General features: G+C 44.4%; 2 protein-coding genes across 7 annotated transcripts in view; one reads left to right on the plus strand and one right to left on the minus strand.

Annotated features, from left to right (window-relative positions):
* TRERF1 (transcriptional regulating factor 1) overlaps positions 1-27,327 on the minus strand; it is a 221,414-nt gene that overhangs the window by 183,544 nt on the left and 10,543 nt on the right. For 3 of the 5 annotated variants that reach the window (XM_056568199.1, XM_056568193.1, XM_056568195.1), the window contains exon 2: positions 2,256-2,712. The gene's annotated coding sequence lies outside the window, so the exon portion shown is untranslated. Of the gene's footprint in view, positions 1-2,255; positions 2,713-11,367; positions 11,432-27,327 lie in introns of those variants that run through there. The other 2 variants (XM_056568194.1, XM_056568196.1) reach the window with 2 other exon arrangements.
* UBR2 (ubiquitin protein ligase E3 component n-recognin 2) overlaps positions 21,968-27,327 on the plus strand; it is a 133,079-nt gene continuing 127,719 nt past the window's right edge. For both annotated transcript variants that reach the window (XM_056568189.1, XM_056568190.1), the window contains exon 1: positions 21,968-22,070. In XM_056568189.1, coding sequence (XP_056424164.1) covers positions 21,978-22,070 — 93 coding nt within the window. In that variant the 5' untranslated portion in view covers positions 21,968-21,977. The remainder of the gene's footprint in view (positions 22,071-27,327) is intronic.

Genomic DNA, 27,327 nt, shown 5'->3' on the forward strand with positions numbered 1-27,327 from the left:
CCATTTAACTATAAAGATTAGCGTTATCCATACAGTGGGTCTCCAGCTGTTGCAAAACTACAATTCCCAGCATGCCCAGACAATCGTATCAAAAGAATCTTCGGGTCTCCAGCTGTTTGCAAAACTACAACACCTATCATGCCTGGACAATCGTATCAAAAGGACAATTCTTAAGCAGTGTTCCCCAACCTGTAGATCTCCAGCTGTTGCAAAACTACAACTCCCAGCATGCCCGGACAGCCAACGGCTGTCCGGGCATGCTGGGAGTTGTAGTTTTGCAACAGCTGGAGACCCACTGTATGGATAACGCTAATCTTTATAGTTAAATGGCCGACATCAAAATATTTGAGACCACAGGATTATTGATATCTACAATGGGGTATATGGTTGCAGTGCACGGTCACAGACGTGATGTGAAGACCTATATGGGACATATCCCTCTTAGGGCTCATACATGCGGCTCTATTACGGCCCCATACATCCCTCGAACCATGTTACAGCCCCCATATAATCTACGGGCCCGATGTGTTTCCACATGCCTCCAATTTCATACTGATCCCAAAATCTTAGAGAAATAACTCTTTAGTATAGCGTCATAATGGAGCACTATATGGCGTCACACTGTGCAGAGTCTGCTATGTGCCTAACAACTCGGATTGTAAGACAGTGTCATGCACATGTGAAGACGATACAATATGGCGCTAAATAGACACTTTTATACAAGACGCCTTTACTTATCCGGGCATGCTGGGAGTTGTAGTTTTGCAACAGCTGGAGATCTACAGGTTGAGAAACACTGTTAAATAATTGTTCTTTTGGTATGATTGTCCAGGCATGATAGGTGTTGTAGTTTTGCAAACAGCTGGAGACCTGCAGATTGGGGATCACTGTTATAGGGTGTCCTTTAGACTACGACTGTCCGTGCATGCTGGGAGTTGTAGTTTTGCAACAGCTGGAGATCTACAGGTTGGGGAACACTGCTTAAGAATTGTCCTTTTGATACGATTGTCCAGGCATGATAGGTGTTGTAGTTTTGCAAACAGCTGGAGACCCGAAGATTCTTTTGATACGATTGTCCAGGCATGATGGGTGTTGTAGTTTTGCAAGCAGCTGGAGATCTACAGGTTGGGGATCATTGCTACAGAGTGTTTGTTTTACACATATTTGGCCGGCATGTCTTTTCTTTAATACTTCACAATATAGCCGACCACAGAAAAAAAAATACACATAGCTCGGTGTAGGGGTTTTAAAAAAATATTATAATTTTTTTTTTTTTATGCAAGTCAAAGGCGGCCATATGCAACATGTGCCACTATAGGCTGACAGTTGCATGCATCTGGGACAATTTAAAATAGTTTTTATAATAGAAAATGTCCTTTTTTTTTCACTAATAAACAGAATTCCCTTTTGAAAAATATTATTCCTAATCCATATTTAATGTGTATTTTTTTAAACATTTCCTTATGACGTTTTCAACAATAAAAAAAATTGCATTATATAATTTTATATATATATATATATATATTAATTTATATATATATATGAATTTATAAATATATATATATATTAAATAAAATAAATATATATATAATTTTTTTAGACATAGATATATAATGCAATATATATATACATATTATATAAATATTTTTATTGTATTTTTTAAATATATAGCTGCTAAATGTTTTTCTATATATACCTGTACACACAATATATACCGCAAATCTTCTGACTCTCCTTTGACGTGAAATTCCCCTTTATACCACATCCCAACAAACACCCCCCCCCCCCCCACCTTTTAAATAAACCCTCCCTACCAGCCAAACACATTGAGGAAAGAGCCTTTTCCCCCTGCTCCAATTTCCATATGTCACTTCTGACAGCGACATGTGAAGCCTTAGGACTCAACCCACTTATTCCCATTGCAAATAAAAGTGCGAGTCCCTTGGGCCAAGAGCCAACTTAAGTATCCCCCGCACACACACAGCTGATATGTGACACCTGTGCCTATCCCTTTGCGCCGAAGATTCACACTGTCCCCCTGAGTCAACCCCTTGTGCACCCTGCAGCTGCCACCGGTCCGGTCACTTATTCATTGCACTGGAAAGGGTTAACTGCAATGCTTGCAGCACAGGCGGGATGTATATATATATATATATATATATATATATATATATATATATATGTAATGCAAAGTCTAATTCTATACATATGTGACATAGCTATTAAATAAAAATAAAATAAAAAACTGGATCTACCTGTTTCTTCTTCTTCTTTTAAAAGTTTAATTTGCAGCAGGAGTTATATGCATGGGGCGGAATAGGAGAAACTCTGCATACAAGGTGCCCATATCCAGTATATTCCACAGGACAAGTGTGCAGCTGCAGGGCAGGGGACTGGGGAGTTGTGGCCATGCACAGTCCTCCCTTTCTGGCAGGCAGTCTCAAAAGCAAAGCCAGTTCCTGAAGTTGTAAGTAAGGGAGGCGGTTATTGGTGAGTGCGGGGCCTGCGCTTCATTGGTTACTGTACCCGGCTCCAGGATTGGTCTGCTGTGACATCCAGGCCCTCTCTCTGCTGTCTCCTGCTGTCACAGGCTTGTCTCACCATTGGCTGCCTGCACTATCTCTCTGTCAGTTTTCTTGTACTTTTTTAGGTGCAGTGATAGTACAAGGTGGGAGGGAGCACTCGGGCAGGAAGCTTAGGGCAAACACCCGTCTGAAAGAAAGAAGAAGAAATAAACAAATAAATAAACTTTTTATGACAATGCAGCTTGCAGGACTTTAACGTTTAAATAAAGTTTGTAAACTCTGCATGGTTTGTAAAATTTTTAATTTTTTAATTTTTTTTTTTTTTACTCTAATTTTCAGTGCTGCGCCTAATTTTTTAAAGGACTTTGGTCGTACGATCTGAAGAAAGTGACATCGCGTCTTATTGTCAAAAGTATGATCTTGCTCATTCATTTGGCAGAATCTATTGTCGACTGATTCAGTTTGTGCCTGCCGCCCTCAGATTCTCTGGCCATTATAAGTGAACCTAGCCTTAAAGGGGTACTCCTCCCCTAGACAACGTATCCCCATCCAAAGGATAGGGGATAAGATGTCTGATTGCGGCACCCCAGACATCTGGTGCACGGAGCGAACTTGGCTTTGTGTAGGATGACTGGGGATGCCGGGTGGAGGCTCGTGACGTCACGGCCACGACCCCTCAATGCCAGTCTATTGGAGGGGGAGTCACGTCCCCTCACACAGACTTGCATTGAGGGGGCAGGGCCACGACGTCACTAGCCTCCGACGCTGTACCTAACGCTCTAAACAAACTCCCAATGCAGCAGGGAGATTGAAGGGGTTCCCAGCGGAGGGGACCTTTGGATAGAGGATAAGATGTCAAGGGGCAGAGTACCCCTTTAAAAGTATCAATGGGTCTGAAAAACGATGGCACGTTGGAAATGCGCCAAAGTGCAGGAAAATATGCAATGGTTTTAACTTCCCTATTGAAAGTGAAATATCACAGCCTGAAAATTTGCCCAAAAACCGGGTGAACAATTCCTAAATCACTCGGATTGTAAAACATTTGCAACCCATGCCCACGGAAAGGTGGGAAAAAAAGAAAAACTTTGGCGCGTTTCATTAATGAATATAGATAAATGCTTTTCTCCTGACTTTTTCCTGCTAAATTTACACAGAATACCAAAAGTGATTAAGGTCTGGCGTCTAACAATGGTCAATGTGTTTATCAGACACATTGATGCATGCCACTACGACCAGTGAATTCTGAGCAACACGACACACACAGCTTTATGTGTTCAATTAGTCCGTAAGTGGCATAAAAATTGCCAATTTATTTATTATGGACAAAAAAATTGCACATTTGTATGAAATTTTATGCAGTGTGTATTTAGCCTTAGTCACGCAATGCCACGTCACACGTGATACCACAAACATGACTACAGCCCCTACAGTTACAAAAAATCACTGGTGGGTTTTGCGTCGCCAGTTGGATGCGACTTTGCCAACTGTGTAGGTCGTGTGCCCATTCCATACCTGCTTGCCACTTCTCTGTGGTTTGCTATTTCTTTTCAACAACCAAATTAGACAAAGTCAAACAACTTGGATGCGATTCGCTGTTGTGTAACACATGTCGCCATGTAGCCCGAGCCTAATGCAGCCAATTCGTAACAGTAACAAAATTGCATGACAGTAAATTGCAGATATCATCCGTCTTAGATGCAATTTTGTTGTCTCAGAGATTAGGATGATGCCTTCTTTTCTTTCCCCTAAACCAGTGTTTGCCAATCAGGGTGCCTCCAGCTGTGCAGATCCTTTGGATGTCTGGGCATGCTGGGAGTTGAAGTTTTGCAACAGCTGGGGGAAACACTGGTTGGGAAACACTGGTGTAGTGGCTCAGTTTCAATTCACTTCAATGCAGTTGCAGTAACCCAGCACAGCCACTACACAATGTGGGCGCTGTCTGCTTCTACCTCCATTAACTTAGTACACAGGCACTGAGGCTCTAGTAATCAGCTGATCGGTGGGGATGCAATGTGTCAATGCTGATCAGATATTGATGGTCTATCCTTAAAGGGGTACTCCGCCCCTAGGTATCCTATCCCTTATACAAAGGATAGTGGATAAGATGTTGGGTGCGGCGCCGGAGGCTCGTGACATCAAGGCCACACCCCCTCAATGCAAGTCTATGGGAGGGGGCCTGACGGGCAAGCGGGGCGTGGCTGTGACGTTGCGAGCCTCCGCCCCGCCAGTCATCCGGCACGGAGCAAAGTTTGCTCTGTGCACCAAATGTCTGGGGTGCTGCAGCAGAGATCGCAGGGGTCCCGATCAGACTTCTTATCCCCTATCCTTTGGATAGGAGATAAGATGTCTTGCGACGGAGAACCCCTTTAAGACAAGGCGAAAGAAGACATTGTACCTGGAGCCCTGCAGGTACCTCGGCTCTTAAAAAAAAAGAAAGTTAAGTTGCCTATATCTTGACGTATCCTAGGTGTTACAATATATGCTGACGTAAAGACAGCCTTACTACCATATAAACAGCCTTATTACCACATTACTCACGTTTCAAGCATATTACGCAATTTTTCAGGGCGATACAGGGGACGGAGCCGCGTGACGTCATGGCTCCGCCCCTCGTGACATCACGGCCCGTCCCCTTGATGCAAGTCTATGGCAGGGGGCGTGACGACCGCCACGCCCCCTCCCATAGACTTGTATTGAAAGGGGCGGGCCGTGATGTCACGAGGGGCGGAGCCGTGACTTAACCATGCTCCGGCCCCTGTATTGCGCGTCATTACGTGCAGAGCGAACTCGCTCTGTGCTGTAATGAGAGTGCGGTGCTGCAGCAGGGATCCCGGGGCTCCCCAGCAGCGGGACCGCGGCGTAAAGACATCTTATGCCCTATCCTTTGGATAGGGGATAAGATGTCTAGGGGCGGAGTACCCCTTTAACCCCTTAAGGACCGAGCCCTTTTTCACCTTAAGGACCGGAGCGTTTTTTGCAATTCTGACCACTGTCACTTTAAACATTAATAACTCTGGAATGCTTTTAGTTATCATTCTGATTCCGAGACTGTTTTTTCGTGACATATTCTACTTTAACTTAGTGGTAAAATTTTATGGTAACTTGCATCCTTTCTTGGTGAAAAATCACCAAATTTGATGAAAAAAATGAAAATTTTGCATTTTTCTAACTTTGAAGCTCTCTGCTTGTAAGGAAAATGGATATTCAAAATATTTTTTTGGGGGTTCACATATACAATATGTCTACTTTATGTTTGCATCATAAAATTTATGAGTTTTTACTTTTGGAAGACACCAGAGGGCTTCAAAGTTCAGCAGCAATTTTGAAATTTTTCACAAAATTTTCAAACTCGCTATTTTTCATGGACCAGTTCAGGTTTGAAGTGGATTTGAAGGGTCTTCATATTAGAAATACCCCATAAAAGACACCATTATAAAAACTGCACCCCCCAAAGTATTCAAAATGACATTAAATAAGTGTATTAACCCTTTAGGTGTTTCACAGGAATAGCAGCAAAGTGAAGGAGAAAAATCAAAATCTTCATTTTTTACACTCGCATGTTCTTGTAGACCCAATTTTTTAATTATTGCAAGGGGTAAAAAGGAGAAAATTTTTACTTGTATTTGAAACCCAATTTCTCTCGAGTAAGCACATACCTCATATGTCTATGTTAATTGTTCGGCGGGCCCAGTAGAGGGCTCAGAAGGGAAGGAGCGTCAAATGGTTTTTGGGGGGCATGTCACCTTTAGGAAGCCCCTATGGTGCCAGAACAGCAAAAAAAACACACATGGCATACCATTTTGGAAACTAGACCCCTCAGGGAACGTAACAAGGGGTAAAGTGAACCTTAATACCCCACAGGTGTTTCACGACTTTTGCATATGTAAAAAAAATTTTTTTTTTTTTACCTAAAATGCTTGGTTTCCCAAAATTTTTACATTTTTAAAAAGGGTAATAGCAGAAAACACCCCCCAAAATTTGAAGCCCAATTTCTCCCGATTCAGAAAACACCCCATATGGGGGTGAAAAGTGCTCTGCTGGCGCACTACAGGTCTCAGAAGAGAAGGAGTCACATTTGGCTTTTTGAAAGCAAATTTTGCTCTGGGGGCATGCCGCATTTAGGAAGCCCCTATGGTGCCACGACAGCAAAAAAAAAACACATGGCATACTATTTTGGAAACTAGACCCCTCGGGGAACGTAACAAGGGGTTAAGTGAACCTTTATACCCCACAGGTGTTTCATGACTTTTGTATATGTAAAAAAAAATTATTATTTTTTTACCTAAAATGCTTGTTTTCCCAAAAATTTTACATTTTTAAAAAGGGTAATAGCAGAAAATACCCCACAAAATTTGAAGCCCAATTTCTCCCGAGTACGGCGATACCCCATATGTGGCCCTAAACTGTTGCCTTGAAATAAGACAGGGCTCCAAAGTGAGAGCGCCATGCGCATTTGAGGCCTAAATTAGGGATTGCATAGGGGTGGACATAGGGGTATTCTACGCCAGTGATTCCCAAACAGGGTGCCTCCAGCTGTTGTAAAACTCCCAGCATGCCTGGACAGTCAGTGGCTATCTGGTAATACTGGGAGTAGTTGTTTTGCAACAGCTGGAGGCTCCGTTCTGGAAACAGTGGCGTACCAGACGTTTTTCATTTTTATTGGGGAGGGGGGCTGTGTAGGGGTATGTGTATATATAGTGATTTTTACTTTTTCTTTTATTTTGTGGTAGTGTAGTGTAGTGTTTTTAGGGTACAGTCGCACGGGCGGGGGTTCACAGTAGTTTCTCGCTGGCAGCTTGAGCTGCAGCAGAACATTTGCCGCACCTCAAACTTGCAGCCGGATACTTACTTTAATCCTCCGCCCATGTGAGTGTACCCTGTACGTTCACATTGGGGGGGGAAACATCCAGCTGTTGCAAAACTACAACTCCCAGCATGTACGGTCTATCAGTGCATGCTGGGAGTTGTAGTTTTGCAACAGCTGGAGACACACTGGTTGTGAAACACCGAGTTTGGTAACAAACTCAGTGTTTTGCAACCAGTGTGCCTTCAGCTGTTGCAAAAGCTACAACCCCCAGCATGTACGGACAGCGGAAGGGCATGCTGGGTCTTGTAGTTATGCAACAGCCGGAGGCATACTACATTGGCTGGGGATGCTGGGGATTGTAGTTATGCAACAGCTGGAGACACACTGGTTTACTACTTAACTCAGTGTGCCTTCAGCTGTTGCAAAAATACAACTCTCAGCAGTCACCGAAAGCCAACGGGCATGCTGGGAGTTGTAGTTATGCAACCACCAGATGCACCACTACAACTCCCAGCATGCACTTTAGCTGATTGTGCAAGCTGGGAGTTGTAGTTACACAACAGCTGAAGGTACACTTTTCCATAGAAAGAATGTGCCTCCAGCTGTTGCAAAACTACAAGTCCCAGCATGCCCATAAGGGCATGCTGGGAGTTGTGGTGGTCTGCCTCCTGCTGTTGCATAACTACAGCTCCCAGCATGCCCTTGTTGCATGCTGGGAGCTGTTGCTAAGCAACAGCAGGAGGCTGTCACTCACCTCCAACTGCTGCTCCACGATGCCGCCGCACAGGTCAGTCCCTCGCCTCCGCCGTTGCTCCTGGGGCCCCGATCCCAACAGGGACGCGGGGGATCGGGGTCCCCAGCACCGGGGGTCGTCTTCCCGCACCCGCTCACGTCCCCCGGAAGAAGGGCGGAGCGGGTTGCGGGAGTGACACCCGCAGCAGGCGCCCTGATTGGTCGGCCGGTAATCCGGCCGACGAATCAGGGCGATCGTGAGGTGGCACCAGTGCCACCTCACCCCTGCAGGCTCTGGCTGTTTGGGGCCATCTCTGACGGCCCCGATCAGCCAGTAATTCCGGGTCATCGGGTCACTGGAGACCCGATTGACCCGGAATCCGCCGCAGATCGCTGGACTGAATTGTCCAGCGATCTGCGGCAATCGCCGACATGGGGGGAAATAATGACCCCCCTGGGCGATATGCCGGGATGCCTGCTGAACGATTTCAGCAGGCATCCGGCTCCCCTCCGGCTAGCGGTGGGGGCCGGAAATGCTCAGGGCGTATCCATACGCCCTCGGTCCTTAAGGACTTGGAAACGGGGGAGTATGGATACGCCCTATGTCCTTAAGGGGTTAAGGATCAGGTGAAATTTTATATTTTCCTCCTTGCCTTTTAATAGTCATAATTTTTTCATTTACACACCCATATAAGGGCTTGTTTTTTGCTTGACCAATTGTACTTTGCAATGACTTTGTTATGGAAAATGACAATTTTTCCATAACATATACTGTAAAAAAAAAAAAAAAAAAATTATTTGTAAGGTGAAATGGAAAAAAAAAAAAAGAAATGCATTTGCTAATTTGGGGGAGGGGGCTTCTTTTTACGCCATTTATCATGTGGTCAAAATGAAAAGTTATCTTGATTCTTTAGGTCGGTCCAATTACAAAAATACCCAACTTGTATAGTTTCCATCATGTTTTTCTACTTTTAAAAAATTCTAAACTTTTTAGAATTTTTTTTTTAATTCACATTTTCTGACCCCTATACCCTTTTTCTTTTTCTGTATACGGGACTGTAAGAAGCTAATTTTTTCCGCCGTGGTCTGCAGTTTTTATCTGTACCATTTTGGTATTGTTCAGAATTTTTGATCACTTTTTATTTAATTTCTTCTGGGATGTGATCAAAATAATGCAATTCTAGTGGTTCATATTTAAATTTTTTTTACTTTTACGCCAATCAATGTGCAGTTTCGTTAATGTTATATTTAAATAGTTTGGACATTTCTGTATGCGGCAATACCAAATATGGAATATGAAAAATTGGAAAAAGGGATTATTTAAAATGATAATTTAGAAGGGGTTACTTTAAAAATCGCAGTTTAGCAAATTTTGGAAAGTTTTGTTTTCACTCCGTACAATGTACAGTAAAAATGACATGTGTTCTTTATTCTGTGGGTCAATACGATTAAAATGATACCCATGATTACATGCTTTTCTATCATTGTTGCGCTTAGTATGTTTAAAATCCCTATATTTTGACGACCTATAACTTTTTCCTTTTTTCGTATAAGTGGCAGTGTTGGGGCTCATTTTTTGCACCGTGAACTGTACTTTTTATTGATACCACATTTGTGTATATAAAACTTTTCTTAATTTTTTTATGATTTTTTTTTTAAAATAAAATGAGACAAAAAAGCAGCAATTTTGGCCTTTTTTTTTTTATATGTTCACGCCGTTCACCGTACGGGATCATTAACATAACATTTTAATAGTTCAGACATTTACGCACACAGCGATAACAAATATGTTTATTAATTCTATTTTTTTTTACACTTTTTGGTGATAAAATGGGAAAAAGGGATATTTTACAATTTTATTGGGGGAGGGGATATTTCACAATTGTTTTACTTTTCTTTTTACTTCTTTTTTTTACACTTTTTTGTCCTCATAGGGGACTATTTTTAGCAATCATTTGATTGCTAATACTGTTTAGTGCTATGCATAGGGCATAGCACTGATCAGTGTTATCGGCTATCTTCTGCTCTGGTCTGCTCGATCTCAGACCAGAGCAGAAGCTGGGAAGGCGGCGGAGGCAGGTGAGGGGACCTCTGTCTGCCATGTTAGCTCATATGATCAGCATAAAATGTAGCCGCGCTGCCGCACATGCCGTGATCTGTATTGATCACTGCATCTGAGGGGTTAATGGCAGACATCTGTGCGATCACGGATGTCAGCCATTACTGGCAGGTCCCTCGATGAAAGTCAAAACCTGGTAAGCTACAAACGGGGTGAAATCTGTCTAGTCAGTCCCAGTCAAGTCAGTCCAAGTCAATCTGTCGCAAGTCAACGTGGCCCTGCATCAAATTGTCCAAGTCCACTATAAGTCGCAGCAAGCCCTGTGGTCTCTGAAGTCACTGGTCACCTCCTTGGGCCTAGTCAAGCTGTATAGAATGTTACATCTGTCTGACTCAGTAAAGCTGCCGTTGTTCCGTAACTTGGCTTTTTAGTCATTATTTTCTTCCATGCCTAGTCCAGGAACCAGCAGTATACCTTCAGGTGGTGGAGAGGATAAACCACGCCCTGGTGTCACGAACACAAGGGGTTAATGCCATCTGCCCCTAGGGTAATTCCATCTGCCCTCATCACATCCTCACCACAGTCACCTACAAATAAGCAAGATTTCTGGCTCTCACAGACCTGTAAGTTCTTCTCCACTCGTTACCTGTATTAATGGCACCTATTTGAACTTGTTATCAGTATAAAAGACAACAGTCCACAACCTCAAACAGTCACACTCCAAACTCCACTATGGCCAAGACCAAAGAGCTGTCAAAGGACACCGGAAACAAAATTGTAGACCTGCACCAGGCTGGGAAGACTGAATCTGCAATAGGCAAGCAGCTTGGTGTGAATAAATCAACTATGTATCAATTATTAGAAAATGGAAGACATACAAGACCCCTGATAATCTCCCTCCATCTGGGGTCCATGCAAGATCTCACCCCGTGGTGTCAAAATGATCACAAGCACGGTGAGCAAAAATCCCAGAACCACACGGGGGGACCTAGTGAATCACCTGCAGAGAGTTGGGACCAAAGTAACAAAGGCTACCATCAGTAACACACTTTGCCGCCAGGGACTCAAATCATGCAGTACCAGATGTCTGGAGTTTGCTGGAGAGCATTTGGATGATGCAGAAGAGAATTGGGAGAATGTCATATGGTCAGATGAAACCAGAGTAGAACTTTTTTTTGGTAAAAACTCAATTTGTCATGTTTGGAGGAGAAAGAATGCTGAGTTGCATCCAAAGAACACCATACCTACTGTGAAGCATGGGGGTGAAAACATCATACTTTGCGGCTGTTTTTCTGCTAAGGGACCAGGACCACTGATCTGTGTAAAGGAAAGAATGATGGGGTCATGTATCGTGAGATTTTGAGTAAAAACCTCCTTCCATCAGCAAGGGCATAGAAGATGAAACGTGGCTGGGTCTTTCAGCATGACAATGATCCCAAACACACCACCTGGGCAACGAAAAAGTGGCTTTGTAGGAAGCATTTCAAGGTCCTGGAGTGGCCTAGCCAGTCTCCAGATCTCAACCCCATAGAAAACCTTTAGAGAGAGTTTGCCAAAATACCAGCAACAGTGTGTGAAAACCTAGTGAAGACTTACAGAAAACATTTGATCTCTGTCATTGCCAACAAAGGGTATATTACAAAGTATTGAGATTAACTTTTTTTTATTGACCAAATACTTTTTTCCCCCATAATTTGCAAATAAATTCCTTAAAATTCAGACAATGTGATTTTATGGATTTTTTTTTCTCATTATGTCTCTCATAGCTGAGGTATACCTATGATGAAAATTACAGGCCTCTCTCATCTTTTATCCCTACTGTATGCACTGCATTGATCCATGAAATCTGTGTTCTATTGGTAGAACCTGCCCAGACCGGATCTACGCTCAGGTATGCGCTTCAGCTGCCAGGACACAGTCTGACCCACTGCACCATCGATGGTACCTCTAACATGCGCCACGCCCCCTCCCATAGACTTGCATTAAGGGGGTGGGGCGTGACATCACGAGGCGCGGGGCCGTGACGTCACGATCCTCCAGCCCCTGCATCGCCAGTCATCAGGCACGGAGCGAAGCTCCCTCTGTGCACCAGATGACAGGAATTCTGCTGAAGAGATCGCGGGGGTTCCTAGCAGCGGGACCCCCACGATCAGACATCTTATCCCTATCCTTTGGAAAGGGGATAAGATGTCTAGGGGCAGAGTACACCTTTAAATGCTGTTGTCAACTTTTACAGCAGCAATTAAAGTGTTAATAGTCGGCTTTGAAGATCACCTCATGTTGACTATTAATGGACGCCCCCAGCTACTAAAATCAGCTGGAGGTCGCCGGGTATGGATCGTACTTGAGTCAGGAGCCTGCTCCATACACTCTTAGCAGCACCATGATGGACGAGAACCATCATGGGTCGCCATGGGGTTGAAAAAAGTAAAAGGAGCATTAAGTAAATTTCTTGCACTTATTTTCTGTGAAGATTAGCACTACTGTTTCTCTCTTTCACTTCTTAGATACGTTTATCAACCATTGTAACATTTCTTTTGCTTGCTTCTTATTTTGGCATGCTTATTTGTATTTCTTGTGTCTAAAGGGGGGGGGGGGGGGGGGGGGTAGTTTAACATTTTTGACATGCACATTGTTAAAAAGCCACTCCATTCAATAGGTGGCGTACAAACCACACAACAAACAAAAAAAATGTTCAAATTCAGTCTATGGAAAAGCGGACACAATGTATTAAAATGTGGAATAACCAGCAGCATTTTTTTAAATCTCTGCTTGTTTACAAAGACTGACTAGGGCTGGGCGGTATATCGATTCATACCGAATACCGAAATTTTTGTGCTGAACGATATGAATTTTAACCCATACCGCAATACCGGTTTGGCCCCTCCCCCTCGGGAATGAATGAATCAGCCCAGCGCTGCGCTGTCCCCACATCGGGGAACTAATCCTATGTGACCTGAGAGTGCTGTTCTGCCCCCCCCCCCCCAATTAAGCATTAGCCCAGCCCAGCGCTGTCCCCATCACGGTACTACTCACATGTCACCCGCATGCGCTGCCCTCCTCGTCCTGTTTGTTGCGGCCGCCGGCACTGACACTCTATACCAGTGGTCTCCAACCTGCGGACCTCCAGATGTTGCAAAACAACAACTCCCAGCATGCCCGGACAGCCGTTGGCTGTCCGGGCATGCTGGGAGTTGTAGTTTTGCAACATCTGGAGGTCCGCAGGTTGGAGACTACTGCTCTATACTGTGCAGTATCCCTATGCCCAGGCTGCAAAAAATGAACAAAATAAACTTTAACTCGCCTCCCGTTGGTCCGGTACCGGCCTCACTTGTTTCCTGGGGACGGGAACGTCGGACAGCCGTCAGCCTATCACCGGCCGCAGCGATGTTCCACCTCGGCCGGTGATAGGCTGAGCCCACTGTCATGTAAGAAGCCGGTTTCTTACATGACAGTGGGTTCAGCCTATCACCGGCCGAGGCAGAACATTGCTGCGGCTGGTGATAGGCTGACAGCTCGCCGACGTTCCCGTCCCCAGCGTAAGGCCGACGTAGGAGCGTTAAAGTTTATTTTGTTTACCTTTTGCAGCCCGGTCATAGGGATACCGCACAGTATAGAGTGCCAGCGCCGGCGGCCACAACAAACAGGACGAGGAGGGCAGCGCTTGCGTTTGATATGTGAGTATTTACCCCAATGGGGATGTGGGCTAGGAAATACCTTTATATACCGTGATACACACATTTGGTCATACCGCCCAGCCCTAAGACTGACATTTTTTTCTTTTTTACAGCTACACATACGATCGAAAATACACTGTGTGAACATGGCCTGAAATTGGTGCAAAGGAGAAAGTGCAAGCTTGAAAAAAAAAAAAAAAAGGTTTAAAAGTGTTGAAAATGATAAATTCACCCCTATGTCTTTTCTATACTATTAAATGAATGGCAGACAACTCATATTTTAAATCTATATGAAGGGAAAAAATTCGAACTGTCACTGCGCCTAACAACCAATGAGGTTCCTGCTTTCATTTCATTGCTGCTATCAGCTGAAATCTGGTTGCTATGGACAACTCCTCACTGTGCTCCTCGGTTGTCATGGCAGCCAAGGCTCTTCTGAAGGCCTCTGTAGCTGCCTAGTTACTATTACAGCCTTCCATAGACAAAATTTACTTTATTTGGTATCACTGCATGCGGAAACGTCCAAACTTAGTAAAATATTATGTTATTTACCCTGACTAGTCAACGCCATAAACAAAAAAAGAACACTCAATGCCAGAATTTTTGACATTTTTTTCAGTCACATCACATGCCAGAAAACATGGAATAAAAATGATCAAAAAGTCTCATCTACTAAATGATACTAAATAAAACTACATATCAAGGTGCAAAATATGAGCCCTCACACAGCTCCATAGATGGAAAATAAAGAAAGTATTGGGGACAAAATTTGTATACTGAAGTCTGTACCCCCAACTAGGGCTGGGTAGTATGACCAAATGTGTGTATCACGGTATTTTTATAACTTTTGGCGGTTCCACGGTATATAACGTTATTTCCTAGAGCACCTCCCCACATCCCCATCGGGGTAAATACTCACATATCACCCGCAAGCGCTGCCCTCCTCGTCCTGTTTATTGTGGGCTGCCGGCGCTGACACTCTATACTGTGCGGTATCCCTATGCCCGGGCTGCAAAAGGTAATCAAAATAAACTTTAACGCACCTACGTCGGCCTTACGCTGGGGACAGGAACGTCGGAGAGCTGTAAGCTTATCGCTGGCCGCAACGATGTTCCGCCTCGGCCGGTGATAGGCTGAGCCCACTGTCATGTAAGAAGCCGGCTTCTTACTTGACAGTGGGCTCACCCTATCACCGGCCGAGGCGGAACATCGCTGCGGCTGGTGATAGGCTGACGGCTGTCCGACGTTCCCGTCCCCAGGAAACATGTGAGGCCGGTACGGGACCAAGGGGAGGTGAGTTAAAGTTTATTTTTTGCAGCCCGGGCATAGGGATACTGCACAGTATAGAGCAGTGGTCTCCAACCTGCGGACCTCCAGATGTTGCAAAACTACAACTCCCAGCATGCCCGGACAGCCAACGGCTGTCCGGGCATGCTGGGAGTTGTAGTTTTGCAACATCTGGAGGACCGCAGGTTGGAGACCACTGGTATAGAGTGTCAGCACCGGCGGTCGCAACAAACAGGACGAGGAGGGCAGCACATGCGGGTGATATGTGAGTAGTACCCTGATGGGGACAGCGCTGGGCTGATAATTAATTGGGGGGGGGGGGCGTAAGAGCGCCCGTGGGTCACATATGATTAGTTCCCCGATATGGGGACAGCGCAGCGCTGGGCTGATAATACATTCATTTCCGAGGGGGAGGAGCCAAACCGGTATTGCGGAATGGGTTAAAATTCATATCGTGCAGCACAAAAATTTCGGTATTCGGCATGAACCAGTATACCGCCCAGCCCTACCCCCATCCTTCCCAAAAAAACATATTATTTCTCCTGGTTTTGTAATACATTAAATTGTAAAACGAGGGGTGCCATTAAAAACCTGACCCACAAAAAACTAGCTCTCATATGGCTCTATAGATTAATAGATATGAAATAGATAGGTAGATAGATATTAGATAGATGTGAAATAGATAGATATATGATTGATTAGATACATAGATAGATATGAAATAGATAGAAAGATAGATATGAAATAGATAGATTTAGTTAGCTTTTATTTAAAACTGCTGTGAAAAATCACCTCTTTTTTCAGCATGGAAAGTACAGTACATTCGTGTTTTTTTGGCCAAAAACAATATGACTTGTCATGACCAAAACGGAGCTGATAAGGCGCCCTAAAAAACCTCCTACACCCAGGGCCGCTGTCAGGGAGGTGAAGCCAGTACCCTGAAGGGGCCCAGGCCAAGCGAACGGCATTGCTTTCTGCTGCCAGTGTCCCCTTGCAGCAGCACCTGCACAGAAGCAGAAGAACACGGTCCCTTGCTCCTGTACGTACATTAGGTCAATAGTGTACAGTACGTACACTATTGACGTAATGTACGTACAGGAGCAAGGTGCGTACAGGAGGATAGCCTTACGCTGCCGGCCGTGTGATAGTGCCATTTAATCACGTGGCCTGCCAGAGAAGCCTCGCTCTGCTTCAGAGGATGCAAAGGGCCTTACTGGGGAATTATCCAACCTAGGGGAATTACCTCTTATCTACTGGGGGTATAATCTACTACCTACCTACTGGGGGCTTTATCTACCTGGGGGCATAACCTACTAACTACCTACCTGGATTAGAAAATGTAAAAATAAAATAAAATTGGGGGTAGTTCCTGGGGCAGACTCAGGGGAGGGCAATGAGGGGCCTACGTCTTGAGCTGTGTAAGGATCCCCAAAATTTCTTAAAGGGGTACTTTCCTGCTCAGCGTTTGGAACAAACTGTTCCGAACGCTTGAGCCAGAGTCTGGAGCTCATGATGTCATAGCCCCACCCCCTCATGATGTCATGCCACGCCCCCTCAATGCATAGAGGGGGCAGGGCATGACATAATGAGGGGCAGGGCTATGACATCACGAGCTCCCCACGCTGGCTCCAGAGTTTGGAACAGTTTTTCCAAACGCTGAGCAGCAGAGTACCCCTTTAAGGTAGCCTTGTCTATACTAATAAATGGTATTTTGGGAAAAAGACACAAAAATTGCATCATGGATGAGAAATAAGAGGGGGCAGTTTCTTGTGTGTTTTTTTTTTCCAGGCCAAAAAAATCGCCAAACAAGAGTTGTGTGTTTTTGTAGATTTAGGGTAGGGTCACACGTGCTGTATTTTGCCGAGTACTTTCCTACACATTGAAGTCAATGGGTAGCAAAATCAGCTGCGTATTTTGCTTCCCATTGACCTTAATGAGTAGGAAAATCCACAGCAACAAATACGCAGCAAAATACGCCACGTGTGACCCTACCCTAAGGGTGGTTAAAAAAAGGCACCTGTAGGGTGTATTTACAAATGCAGTGTCCTGCTATTTAATTGCATATTTAATGCAAAGATTTGAAGCTGCAGATTTTATGCTATTGAGTATAATGTAAATGTTATGACTGAACACAGCATCAAATATGCAGCTTCAAATATGAGCAGGATACTGTATGTGTGAATGCACACATTTAAACGAGTGTATTTTCTGCTGCTTCTGCAGATTTTGATGCCTATTGACTTCAATAGGGTCTACAGCAGATTTTCTGCAACCAAAATTACGCTGTTGAAATTCTACTGCGGACAGCCGCGGAAAGGCTGTACCAAAACTCGCAGACGGAAACACGCAAGTAAATCACGCGCAGCAGGAAATACGCTGCATATTTTCCTTTTAATAGACACATAGGGTTATCGGGCAGCAGCCATGTGTGTGTGCAGTGAGGCTTGAAGGCGGGGTCGCTCATCACAGTCGCACTGGCCCTGCCTCCAAACCTCGCTGCACACACAGGGATGCCGCCTCGTGCGTCTACACATAACAAAATATACAGTGTATTTCCCGCTGCGCAGCGTGAAATACACTGCGTATACGCTACATGGGAACCTAGCCTTAAGGCTCGTTTAAACTAATGTATTTTGTTTCAAACTCGCATCGGGTTTCCCACTGCGAGTTTGAAAGGGGTGGGCTCTCTGCTGGCCATCCGCAGATGATTTTCAGAAGCAAAATCTCTGCTGAAAGTCCGCTGCATACCCCATTGAAGTCAATGTGGTCTCTGGCACCCTAACTGTGTAAACATAAGTGTTTTTACAAGGGGTGTTACTATTAGTAGCAGATGGAATAAGGCTAGGGCTACGGGGGAGACTTGTGCAACATAAAGATCACAATTTAGCATTTTGTCATTGCATCCAATGATTGTCAATGTGGTCACATATAAGGCGAGTGGCTCAGAATTCAAATTCAATACATTTTTGGTTGCAGGTTGTGTCTGCTTGTAACTTTTTGTGCTTCTACTATTTATTTTTTTAGTCAAATCATAACATTATAAAGTTGTGTGACAGCACGTTGGGAAAAATTACACCCTAGCCTGATGGCTATATAAAACGTGTGTCATACGGGCTGTGGTTTTTGGGTTTTATTTGTGGATGTTTATGATTCTTACACCTGCCAAAAATCCCCAACCTCCTAAGAGGAACTAAGGTCATGGGAAAATGTATTGATGGATATAACTAAATAAATGAAAGAGGTACTGGTAACACGAAAACACATATACACAACACTTGTTCCAGGAACCCAAGAGAAGCAAAGCTACAAGAAAAGATAAAGACAGTAGAAATCCGTTTCACATATAAAATAACAATTCTGGAGCATCTTCTTCTAAAACTCTGCATTGTACTGTTCCTTTATAATTCCTCCTGTAAATGTATACGTATACTGACTAGAGATGAGCGAACTTACAGTAAATTCGATTCGTCACGACGATTCGGCTCGGCAGTTGATGACTTTTCCTGCATAAATTAGTTCAGCTTTCCGGTGGGCTGGAAAAGGTGGATACAGTCCTAAGAGACTCTTTCCTAGGAATGTATCCACCTTTTCCAGCCCACCGGAGCACCGGAAAGCTGAACTAATTTACGCAGGAAAAGTCATCAACTGCCGAGCCGAGAAGTTTGTGACCAATCGAATTTACTGTAAGTTCGCTCATCTCTAATACTGACAACTGGGTGTTACCATTTTCCTTTTTTTCATATGGCATGCCCTACTCAGGCTGACACGGTCCATTAGAAATGGTAGGCACACAGCCCTTGAACAAGGAGAATGGAAACACCCGGTTGTCAAATTATTCATACACTTCCAGGAAGAGTAACAGAAGAAAGACACAATGTAGAGTTCTAAGATCAAGTTCTAAGATGCCCCAGAATTACTTAAAGGGGTTATAGTGGAAAAAAAATTTTTTTACATATCAACTGGCTCCAGAAAGTTAAACAGATTTGTAAAATACTTCTATTAAAAAATCTTAATCCTTTCAGTACTTATGAGCTTCTGAAGTTAAGGTTGTTCTTTTCTTTCTAAGTGCTCTTTGATGACACGTGTCTCGGGAAAAGCCCAGTTTAGAAGAGGTTTGCTATGGGAATTTGCTTCTAAACTGGGCGGTTCCCGAGACACGTGTCATCAGAGAGCACTTACACAGAAAAGAACAACCTTAACTTCAGAAGCTCATAAGTACTGAAAGGATTAAGATTTTTTAATAGAAGTTATTTACAAATCTGTTTAACTTTCAGGAGCCAGTTGAGATATATATATATATATATATATATATATATATATATATAAAAGTTTTTCCCTGGATAACCCCTTTAATGGGGAACAGAAGTTTTTACTAACACAAATGTAAAAGTTAAATCTTGAATGATTGGAATATTCCTCATCTGTCATATGTAAAATCGATGAAAAACACCAAAGAATTTTTAAAGATTTATCCTTATTGGGTATGCATTTTTTATTAGAAGGGTCATTTGATGATAAAAATATATTGGGTGGAATCTGTAAATGTGCAAAAGTCACCAGGTTAGTGTTTTTCCCTGCAGCACCCCCGCAGGAAAAAGTATTGCAACATTCTCATTTAAATCAATTGCTTGTCTGTGTAACGCAAAAAGTTGGGGGGGTCACCTAGAGCAGTGGTCTCCAACCTAAGGACCTCCAGATGTTGCAAAACTACAACTCCCAGCATGCCCGGACAGCCTTTGGCTGTCCGGGCATGCTAGGAGTAGTAGTTTTGCAACATCTGAAGGTCCGCAGGTTGGAGACCACTGTTCTAGAGAGAAAGAGATGCTCTTTGTAGTTCCCCTTTTCTCTGGCTAATAGATGAGGGTCATAGAGTTGGTGACACCACCGAATTTCCAAATTTCGATATTTGGACAATGCTGACAATGGGATTCGGCTGCACAGTGTCCACTACAGAATTTAAGCGGCAGAGCCTTATGCCTCTGGAATTCCTAAGCCAAAAGAATAACTATGTTCATGAATAATGTCTGCACAGCCTTTTTAGTCGGCACCATTAACCCTCGGAATCTCCGCCTGGAGTTTTACTGGCCGGAGATTCCGTAGTGTGAACATATCCTAACTTAGGCTGCATTCACACCTCGTTTTGACAGTACGGGTGTCGGAACCGGCTGGGGGAGGGGAAAACCGGGCGCTCCCGTACCCCAGCCGGACCGACGCTGAACTCCATTTACTTTAATGAACCGACTGGAGTCAAACGGTGACTCCGGTCGGCTCATTTTTGGCCCGTATCCCGTTTCCTGACCGGATAGGTCCGGTCACAAAATGGGATACGGGTCAAAAATGAGCTTTGGTTCATTAAAGTAAACGGAGTTCAGCGCCGGTCCGGCTGGGGTACGGGAGCGCACGGTTTTCCCCTCCCCCAGTCGGATCCGACACCCGTTCTGTCAAAACGAGGGGTGAATGCAGCCTCAGAATTCCTAATAAGGTTTTGTACATTATGTTTAGTAAACAAGACAACCCTTACAATGTGCCCCCCACCCCTATAGTGCATTAAATCAATCAGTCATGATTTTAGTCTCACTAGTTGCAGTTTTGGCAGCTGGACCCCAAAACTAATTTCCAAAACAAAAAAATGTCCTATTGCTGACTATATATGTACAGATATGCCCTGGACCCTTCAGTCAGCTCTTTATGAAGTGCACAGGTTTCACTTTTGTCTTGCTGTATTGTGTATGTTTGTACGATAAAAAAAAAAAATCATATACAGTGGTCCCTCAAGTTACAATATTAATTGGTTCCGGGACGACCATTGTATGTTGAAACCATTGTATGTTGAGTCCATAACTCAATGGAAACCTGGTAATTGGTTCTGAAGCCACCAAAATGTCATCCAAAAATAGGAAAAAGTGAGGATTAAACAAAAACAAGTAGATAAATAATACAGATAAAGCAAATCCTTACATATAAAAGTAATAAAGATCTGCTGGGAGCTGTAATCACTGTCTGTTTCAGTGTTTCCTAAGGAGGGTGCCTCCAGCTGTTGCAAAACTACAACTCCCAGCATGCCCGGACAGCCTTCGGCTGTCCGGGCATGCTGGGAGTTGTAGTTTTACAACAACTGGAGGCACTCTCTATGGGAAACACTGGTCTATGTAGAGGACAGGAGCTTCTTCAGGGTCCTGTAGAGAATACGCAATGTCCTAAAAAAAAGTCAAATGGAGCCGCCCTCGCCTGGTGTCCAAAGGAGCAGCTAACCCTGGCAGAGGTAAAGAGTACAGAACATGTAATACCTCGCTGTACTGTAGGGGGCGCTACAAGACACCAGTCAGTGCATACACTTCAGTAATACAGGTAAAGAGTACAGAACATGTAATACCTCCCTGTACTGTAGGGGGCGCTACCAGACACCAGTCAGTGCATACACTTCAGTAATACAGGTAAAGAGTACAGAACATGTAATACCTCCCTGTACTGTAGGGGGCACTACCAGACACCAGTCAGTGCATGCACTTTAGGAATACAGGGGTTTTACCAGTGAAATGTACATTCTGATTGGTCGGTTCTTCCAGCCCTTGACACATTTCGCAGATTCCATAGCATTGTATGTTAAGTCTGGTTTCAAGTTACAATGGTCCAGAAAAGATCATTGTATGTTGAAACTATTGTATGTTGAGGCCATTGTAAGTTGAGGGATCACTGTATGGGGTGATATATCGAAAGCTGTCTGAAGGAAAAGTTGCTAAGTTGCCCATAGCAACCAATCAGATCGCTTCTTTAATTTTTGAAATGACCTGTGAAAAATGAAAGAAGCGATCTGATTGGTTGCTATGGGCAACTCAGCAACTTTTCCTCTGGACAGGTTTCGATAAATCTCCCCCATATGTTAGACATGAATGTCTGTGATAATACATTGTCACACCAGGAAGACCAAGGATAGCAGGGCCACCAGCACCACCCAAAGGATATTACACAAACTACACCCAGAGGTAAAGGCTATTTTTTATAGATTTGTATACCAAACTACTTTCACCTACTAGAGACACTCTGACTACTGGGGAACATTTCTGGAGGGCTGCTGTGACTACTGGGGGAGTTGTGGTGATCTGCTGCACCTAGTGGAAGTTGTGGGAGCTGCTGTGACTATTGGGGAAGATGTAGGGGGGGGGGCTGTTGTGACTACTGGGGTAGTTGTGTAGGTGGGGGGGGGCTGCTGTATCTACACAAGGGGGGAGATTTATCAAAATCTGTCCAGAGGAAAAGGTGCTGAGTTGCCCATAGCAACCAATCAGATCACTGTTTTTATTTTTGAAAAGGCCTCTGGAAAATGAAAGTAGCGATCTGATTGGTTGCTATGGACAACTCAGCAACTTTTCCTCTGGACAGATTTTAATAAATGTCCACCAAGAAGTTTAACGGACGAGGGTTGCTGTGACTACTTGGGAGGATGTGTCGGGGGCTACTATGACTACTGTGGAATATGTGTGGGGGGCTGCTTTAACTACTTGGCAAGATGTGTGGTGGGCCGCTATAACTGTGGAATATGTGTGGGTGCTGTTGTGACTACTGCAGAAGTTGTAGGGGACTGCTGTAACTACTGAGTAAGTTGTATGGGGGATGCTGTGACTACTGGGGAAGCTAATTGAAGGAAGGGCAGCTGTGACTACTGGGGAAGATGGGGGGGGCTGCTGTGACTACTGAGAAAGATGGGGGGTGCTGTGACTACTGGGGAAGATGGGGGGGCTGCTGTGACTACTGAGGAAGATGGGGGGGCTGCTGTGACTACTGAGGAAGATGGGGGGGCTGCTGTGACTACTGGAGAAAATTGTAGGGAGGGGTAACTACAGGGGCACTCTAGCTAGAGCGGAAAGGAAAAAGAATGGGCAAAACTAAAACCTCTAGTGACATGTAAGATGTGATTCACACATCTCTAGCTGCAGTGTGTTTGCACTAAAGGGGTATCCCATCTGGGGGGAGGGTTGGGGAATGAATGGAGAGGTGGTTGAGCTCAGCCATAGACGTGTATGGAGAGGTGGTTGTGTTCAGCCATAGACGTGTATGGAGAGGTGTTTGTGTTCAGCCATAGAATTGTATAGAGAGGTGGTTGTGTTCAGCAATTAAAGTTTATGGAGAGGTGGTTGTGTTCAGTCATAGACGTGTATGGAGAGGTGGTTGTGTTCAGTCATAGACGAGTATGGAGAGGTGGTTGTGTTCAGTCATAGACGTGTATGGAGAGGTGGTTGTGTTCAGCCATAGAAGTGTATGGAGAAGTGGTTGTGTTCAGTAATAGACGAGTATGGAGAGGTGGTTGTGCTCAGCCATAGAATTGTATGGAGAGGTGGTTGTGTTCAGCCATAGAAGTGTTTTGAGAGGTGGTTGTGTTCAGCCATAGACATGTATGGAGAGGTGGTTGTGTTCAGTCATAGAAGTGTATGGAGAGGTGGTTGTGTTCAGCCATAGAAGTGTATGGAGAGGTGGTTGTGTTCAGCCATAGACGTGTATGGAGAGGTGGTTGTGTTCAGTCAAAGACGTGTATGGAGAGGTGGTTGTGTTCAGTCATAGACGTGTATGGAGAGGTGGTTGTGTTCAGCCATAGAAGTGCATGGAGAGGTGGTTGTGTTCAGCAATAAAAGTGTATGGAGAGGTGGTTGTGTTCAGCAATAAAAGTGTATGGAGAGGTGGTTGTGTTCAGTTACAGACATGTATGGAGAGGTGGTTGTGTTCAGCCATAGACGTGTATGGAGAGGTGGTTGTGCTCAGCCATAGAAGTGTATGAAGAGGTGGTTGTGTTCAGCCATAGAAGTGTATGGAAAGGTGGTTGTGTTCAGTCATAGACGTATATGGAGAGGTGGTTGTGTTCAGTCATTGTAGTGTATGGAGAGGTGGTTGTGTTCAGTCATAGACATGTATGTAGAGGAGGTTGTGTTCAGCCATAGAAGTGTATAGAGAGGTGGTTGTGTTCAGTCATAGAAGTGTATGGAGAGGTGGTTGTGTTCAGTCATAGACGTGTATGGAGAGGTGGTTGTGCTCAGCCATAGAAGTGTATGGAGAGGAGGTTGTGTTCAGCCATAGACATGTATGGAGAGGTGGTTGTGTTCAGCCATAGAAGTGTATGGAGAGGTGGTTGTGTTCAGTCATAGAAGTGTATGGAGAGGTGGTTGTGTTCAGTCATAGAAGTGTATGGAGAGTTGGTTGTGTTCAGTCATAGAAGTGTATGGAGAGGTGGTTGTGCTCAGCCATAGAAGTGTATAGAGAGGTGGTTGTGTTCAGCCATAGAAGTGTTTAGAGAGGTGGTTGTGTTCAGCCATAGACGTGTATGGAGAGGTGGTTGTGTTCAGTCATAGAAATGTATGGAGAGGTGGTTGTGTTCAGTCACAGAAGTGTATGGAGAGGAGGTTGTGTTCAGCCATAGACATGTATGGAGAGGTGGTTGTGTTCAGCCATAGAAGGGTACGGAGAGGAGGTTGTGTTCAGTCATAGACATGTATGGAGAGGTGGTTGTGTTCAGCCATAGAAGTGTATGGAGAGGTGGTTGTGTTCAGCCATAGAAGTGTATGGAGAGGAGGTTGTGTTCAGCCATAGAAGTGTATGGAGAGGAGGTTGTGTTCAGTCATAGAAGTGTATGGAGAGGTGGTTGTGTTCAGCCATAGAAGTGTATGGAGAGGAGGTTGTGTTCAGCCATAGACATGTATGGAGAGGTGGTTGTGTTCAGCCATAGACGTGTATGGAGAGGTGGTTGTGTTCAGCCATAGAAGTGTATGGAGAGGTGGTTGTGTTCAGCCATAGAAGTGTATGGAGAGGTGGTTGTGTTCAGCCATAGAAGTGTATAGAGAGGTGGTTGTGTTCAGTCATAGAAGTGTATAGAGAGGTGGTTGTGTTCAGTCATAGACATGTATGGAGAGGTGGTTGTGTTCAGCCATAGAAGTTTATGGAGAGGAGGTTGTGTTCAGCCATAGACATGTATGGAGAGGTTGTTGTGTTTAGCCATAGAAGTGTATGGAGAGGTGGTTGTGTTCAGTCATAGAAGTGTATGGAGAGGTGGTTGTGTTCAGTCATAGAAGTGTATGGAGAGGTGGTTGTGTTAAGTCATAGAAGTGTATGGAGAGGTGGTTGTGTTCAGTCACAGAAGTGTATGGAGAGGTGGTTGTGATCAGCCATAGAAGGGTACGGAGAGGAGGTTGTGTTCAGTCATAGACATGTATGGAGAGGTGGTTGTGTTCAGCCATAGAAGTGTATGGAGAGGTGGTTGTGTTCAGCCATAGAAGTGTATGGAGAGGAGGTTGTGTTCAGCCATAGAAGTGTATGGAGAGGAGGTTGTGTTCAGTCATAGAAGTGTATGGAGAGGTGGTTGTGTTCAGCCATAGAAGTGTATGGAGAGGAGGTTGTGTTCAGCCATAGACATGTATGGAGAGGTGGTTGTGTTCAGCCATAGACATGTATGGAGAGGTGGTTGTGTTCAGCCATAGAAGTGTATGGAGAGGTGGTTGTGTTCAGCCATAGAAGTGTATGGAGAGGTGGTTGTGTTCAGCCATAGAAGTGTATAGAGAGGTGGTTGTGTTCAGTCATAGAAGTGTATAGAGAGGTGGTTGTGTTCAGTCATAGACATGTATGGAGAGGTGGTTGTGTTCAGCCATAGAAGTGTATGGAGAGGTCGTTGTGTTCAGTCATAGAAGTGTATGGAGAGGTGGTTGTGTTCAGTCATAGACATGTATGGAGAGGTGGTTGTGTTCAGCCATAGAAGTGTATGGAGAGGAGGTTGTGTTCAGCCATAGACATGTATGGAGAGGTGGTTGTGTTCAGCCATAGAAGTGTATGGAGAAGTGGTTGTGTTCAGCCATAGACATGTATAGAGAGGTGGTTGTGTTCAGCCATAGGGATGCATGGAGAGGTGGTTGTGTTCAGCCATAGAAGTGTATAGAGAGGTGGTTGTGTTCAGCCATAGACGTGTATGGAGAGGTGGTTGTGTTCAGCCATAGGGATGCATGGAGAGGTGATTGTGTTCAGCCATAGAAGTGTATAGAGAGGTGGTTGTGTTCAGCCATAGACGTGTATGGAGAGGTGGTTGTGTTTAGTCATAGAAGTGTATGGAGAGCAGGTTGTGTTCAGCCATAGAAGTGTATGGAGAGGTGGTTGTGTTCAGTCATAGAAGTGTATAGAGAGGTGGTTGTGTTCAGTGATAAAAGTGTATAGAAAGGTGGTTGTGTTCAGTCATAGACGTGTATAGAGAGGTGGTTGTGTTCAGTCATAGACATGTATGTAGAGGAGGTTGTGTTCAGCCATAGAAGTGTATAGAGAGGTGGTTGTGTTCAGTCATAGAAGTGTATGGAGAGGTGGTTGTGTTCAGTCATAGAGAGGTGGTTGTGTTCAGCCACAGAAGTGTATGGAGAGGAGGTTGTGTTCAGCCATAGACATGTATGGAGAGGTGGTTGTGATCAGCCATAGAAGTGTATGGAGAGGTGGTTGTGTTCAGCCATAGACATGTATGGAGAGGAGGTTTTGTTCAGCCATAGAAGTGTATAGAGAGGTGGTTGTGTTCAGCCATAGAGGTGGTTGTGTTCAGCCATAGAAGTGTATAGAGGTGGTTGTGTTCAGTCATAGACATGTATGGAGGGGTGGTTGTATTCAGCCATAGAAGTGTATGGAGAGGTGGTTGCGTTCAGCCATAGACATGTATGGAGAGGTGGTTGTGTTCAGTCATAATTTATGGAGAGGTGGTTGTGATCAGCCATAGAGGTGGTTGTGTTCAGTCATAGAAGTGTATGGAGAGGTGGTTGTGTTCAGTCATAGAGAGGTGGTTGTGTTCAGCCACAGAAGTGTATGGAGAGGAGGTTGTGTTCAGCCATAGACATGTATGGAGAGGTGGTTGTGTTCAGCCATAGAAGTGTATGGAGAGGTGGTTGTGTTCAGCCATAGACATGTATGGAGAGGAGGTTTTGTTCAGCCATAGAAGTGTATAGAGAGGTGGTTGTGTTCAGCCATAGAGGTGGTTGTGTTCAGCCATAGAAGTGTATAGAGGTGGTTGTGTTCAGTCATAGACATGTATGGAGGGGTGGTTGTGTTCAGCCATAGAAGTGTATGGAGAGGTGGTTGCGTTCAGCCATAGACATGTATGGAGAGGTGGTTGTGTTCAGTCATAATTTATGGAGAGGTGGTTGTGATCAGCCATAGAGGTGGTTGTGTTCAGCCATAGAAGTGTATAGAGAGGTGGTTGTGTTCAGTCATAGACATGTATGGAGAGGTGGTTTT

This window comes from Hyla sarda, chromosome 3 (genome assembly GCF_029499605.1).
Source record: "Hyla sarda isolate aHylSar1 chromosome 3, aHylSar1.hap1, whole genome shotgun sequence".
Classification (NCBI taxonomy): domain Eukaryota; kingdom Metazoa; phylum Chordata; class Amphibia; order Anura; family Hylidae; genus Hyla; species Hyla sarda.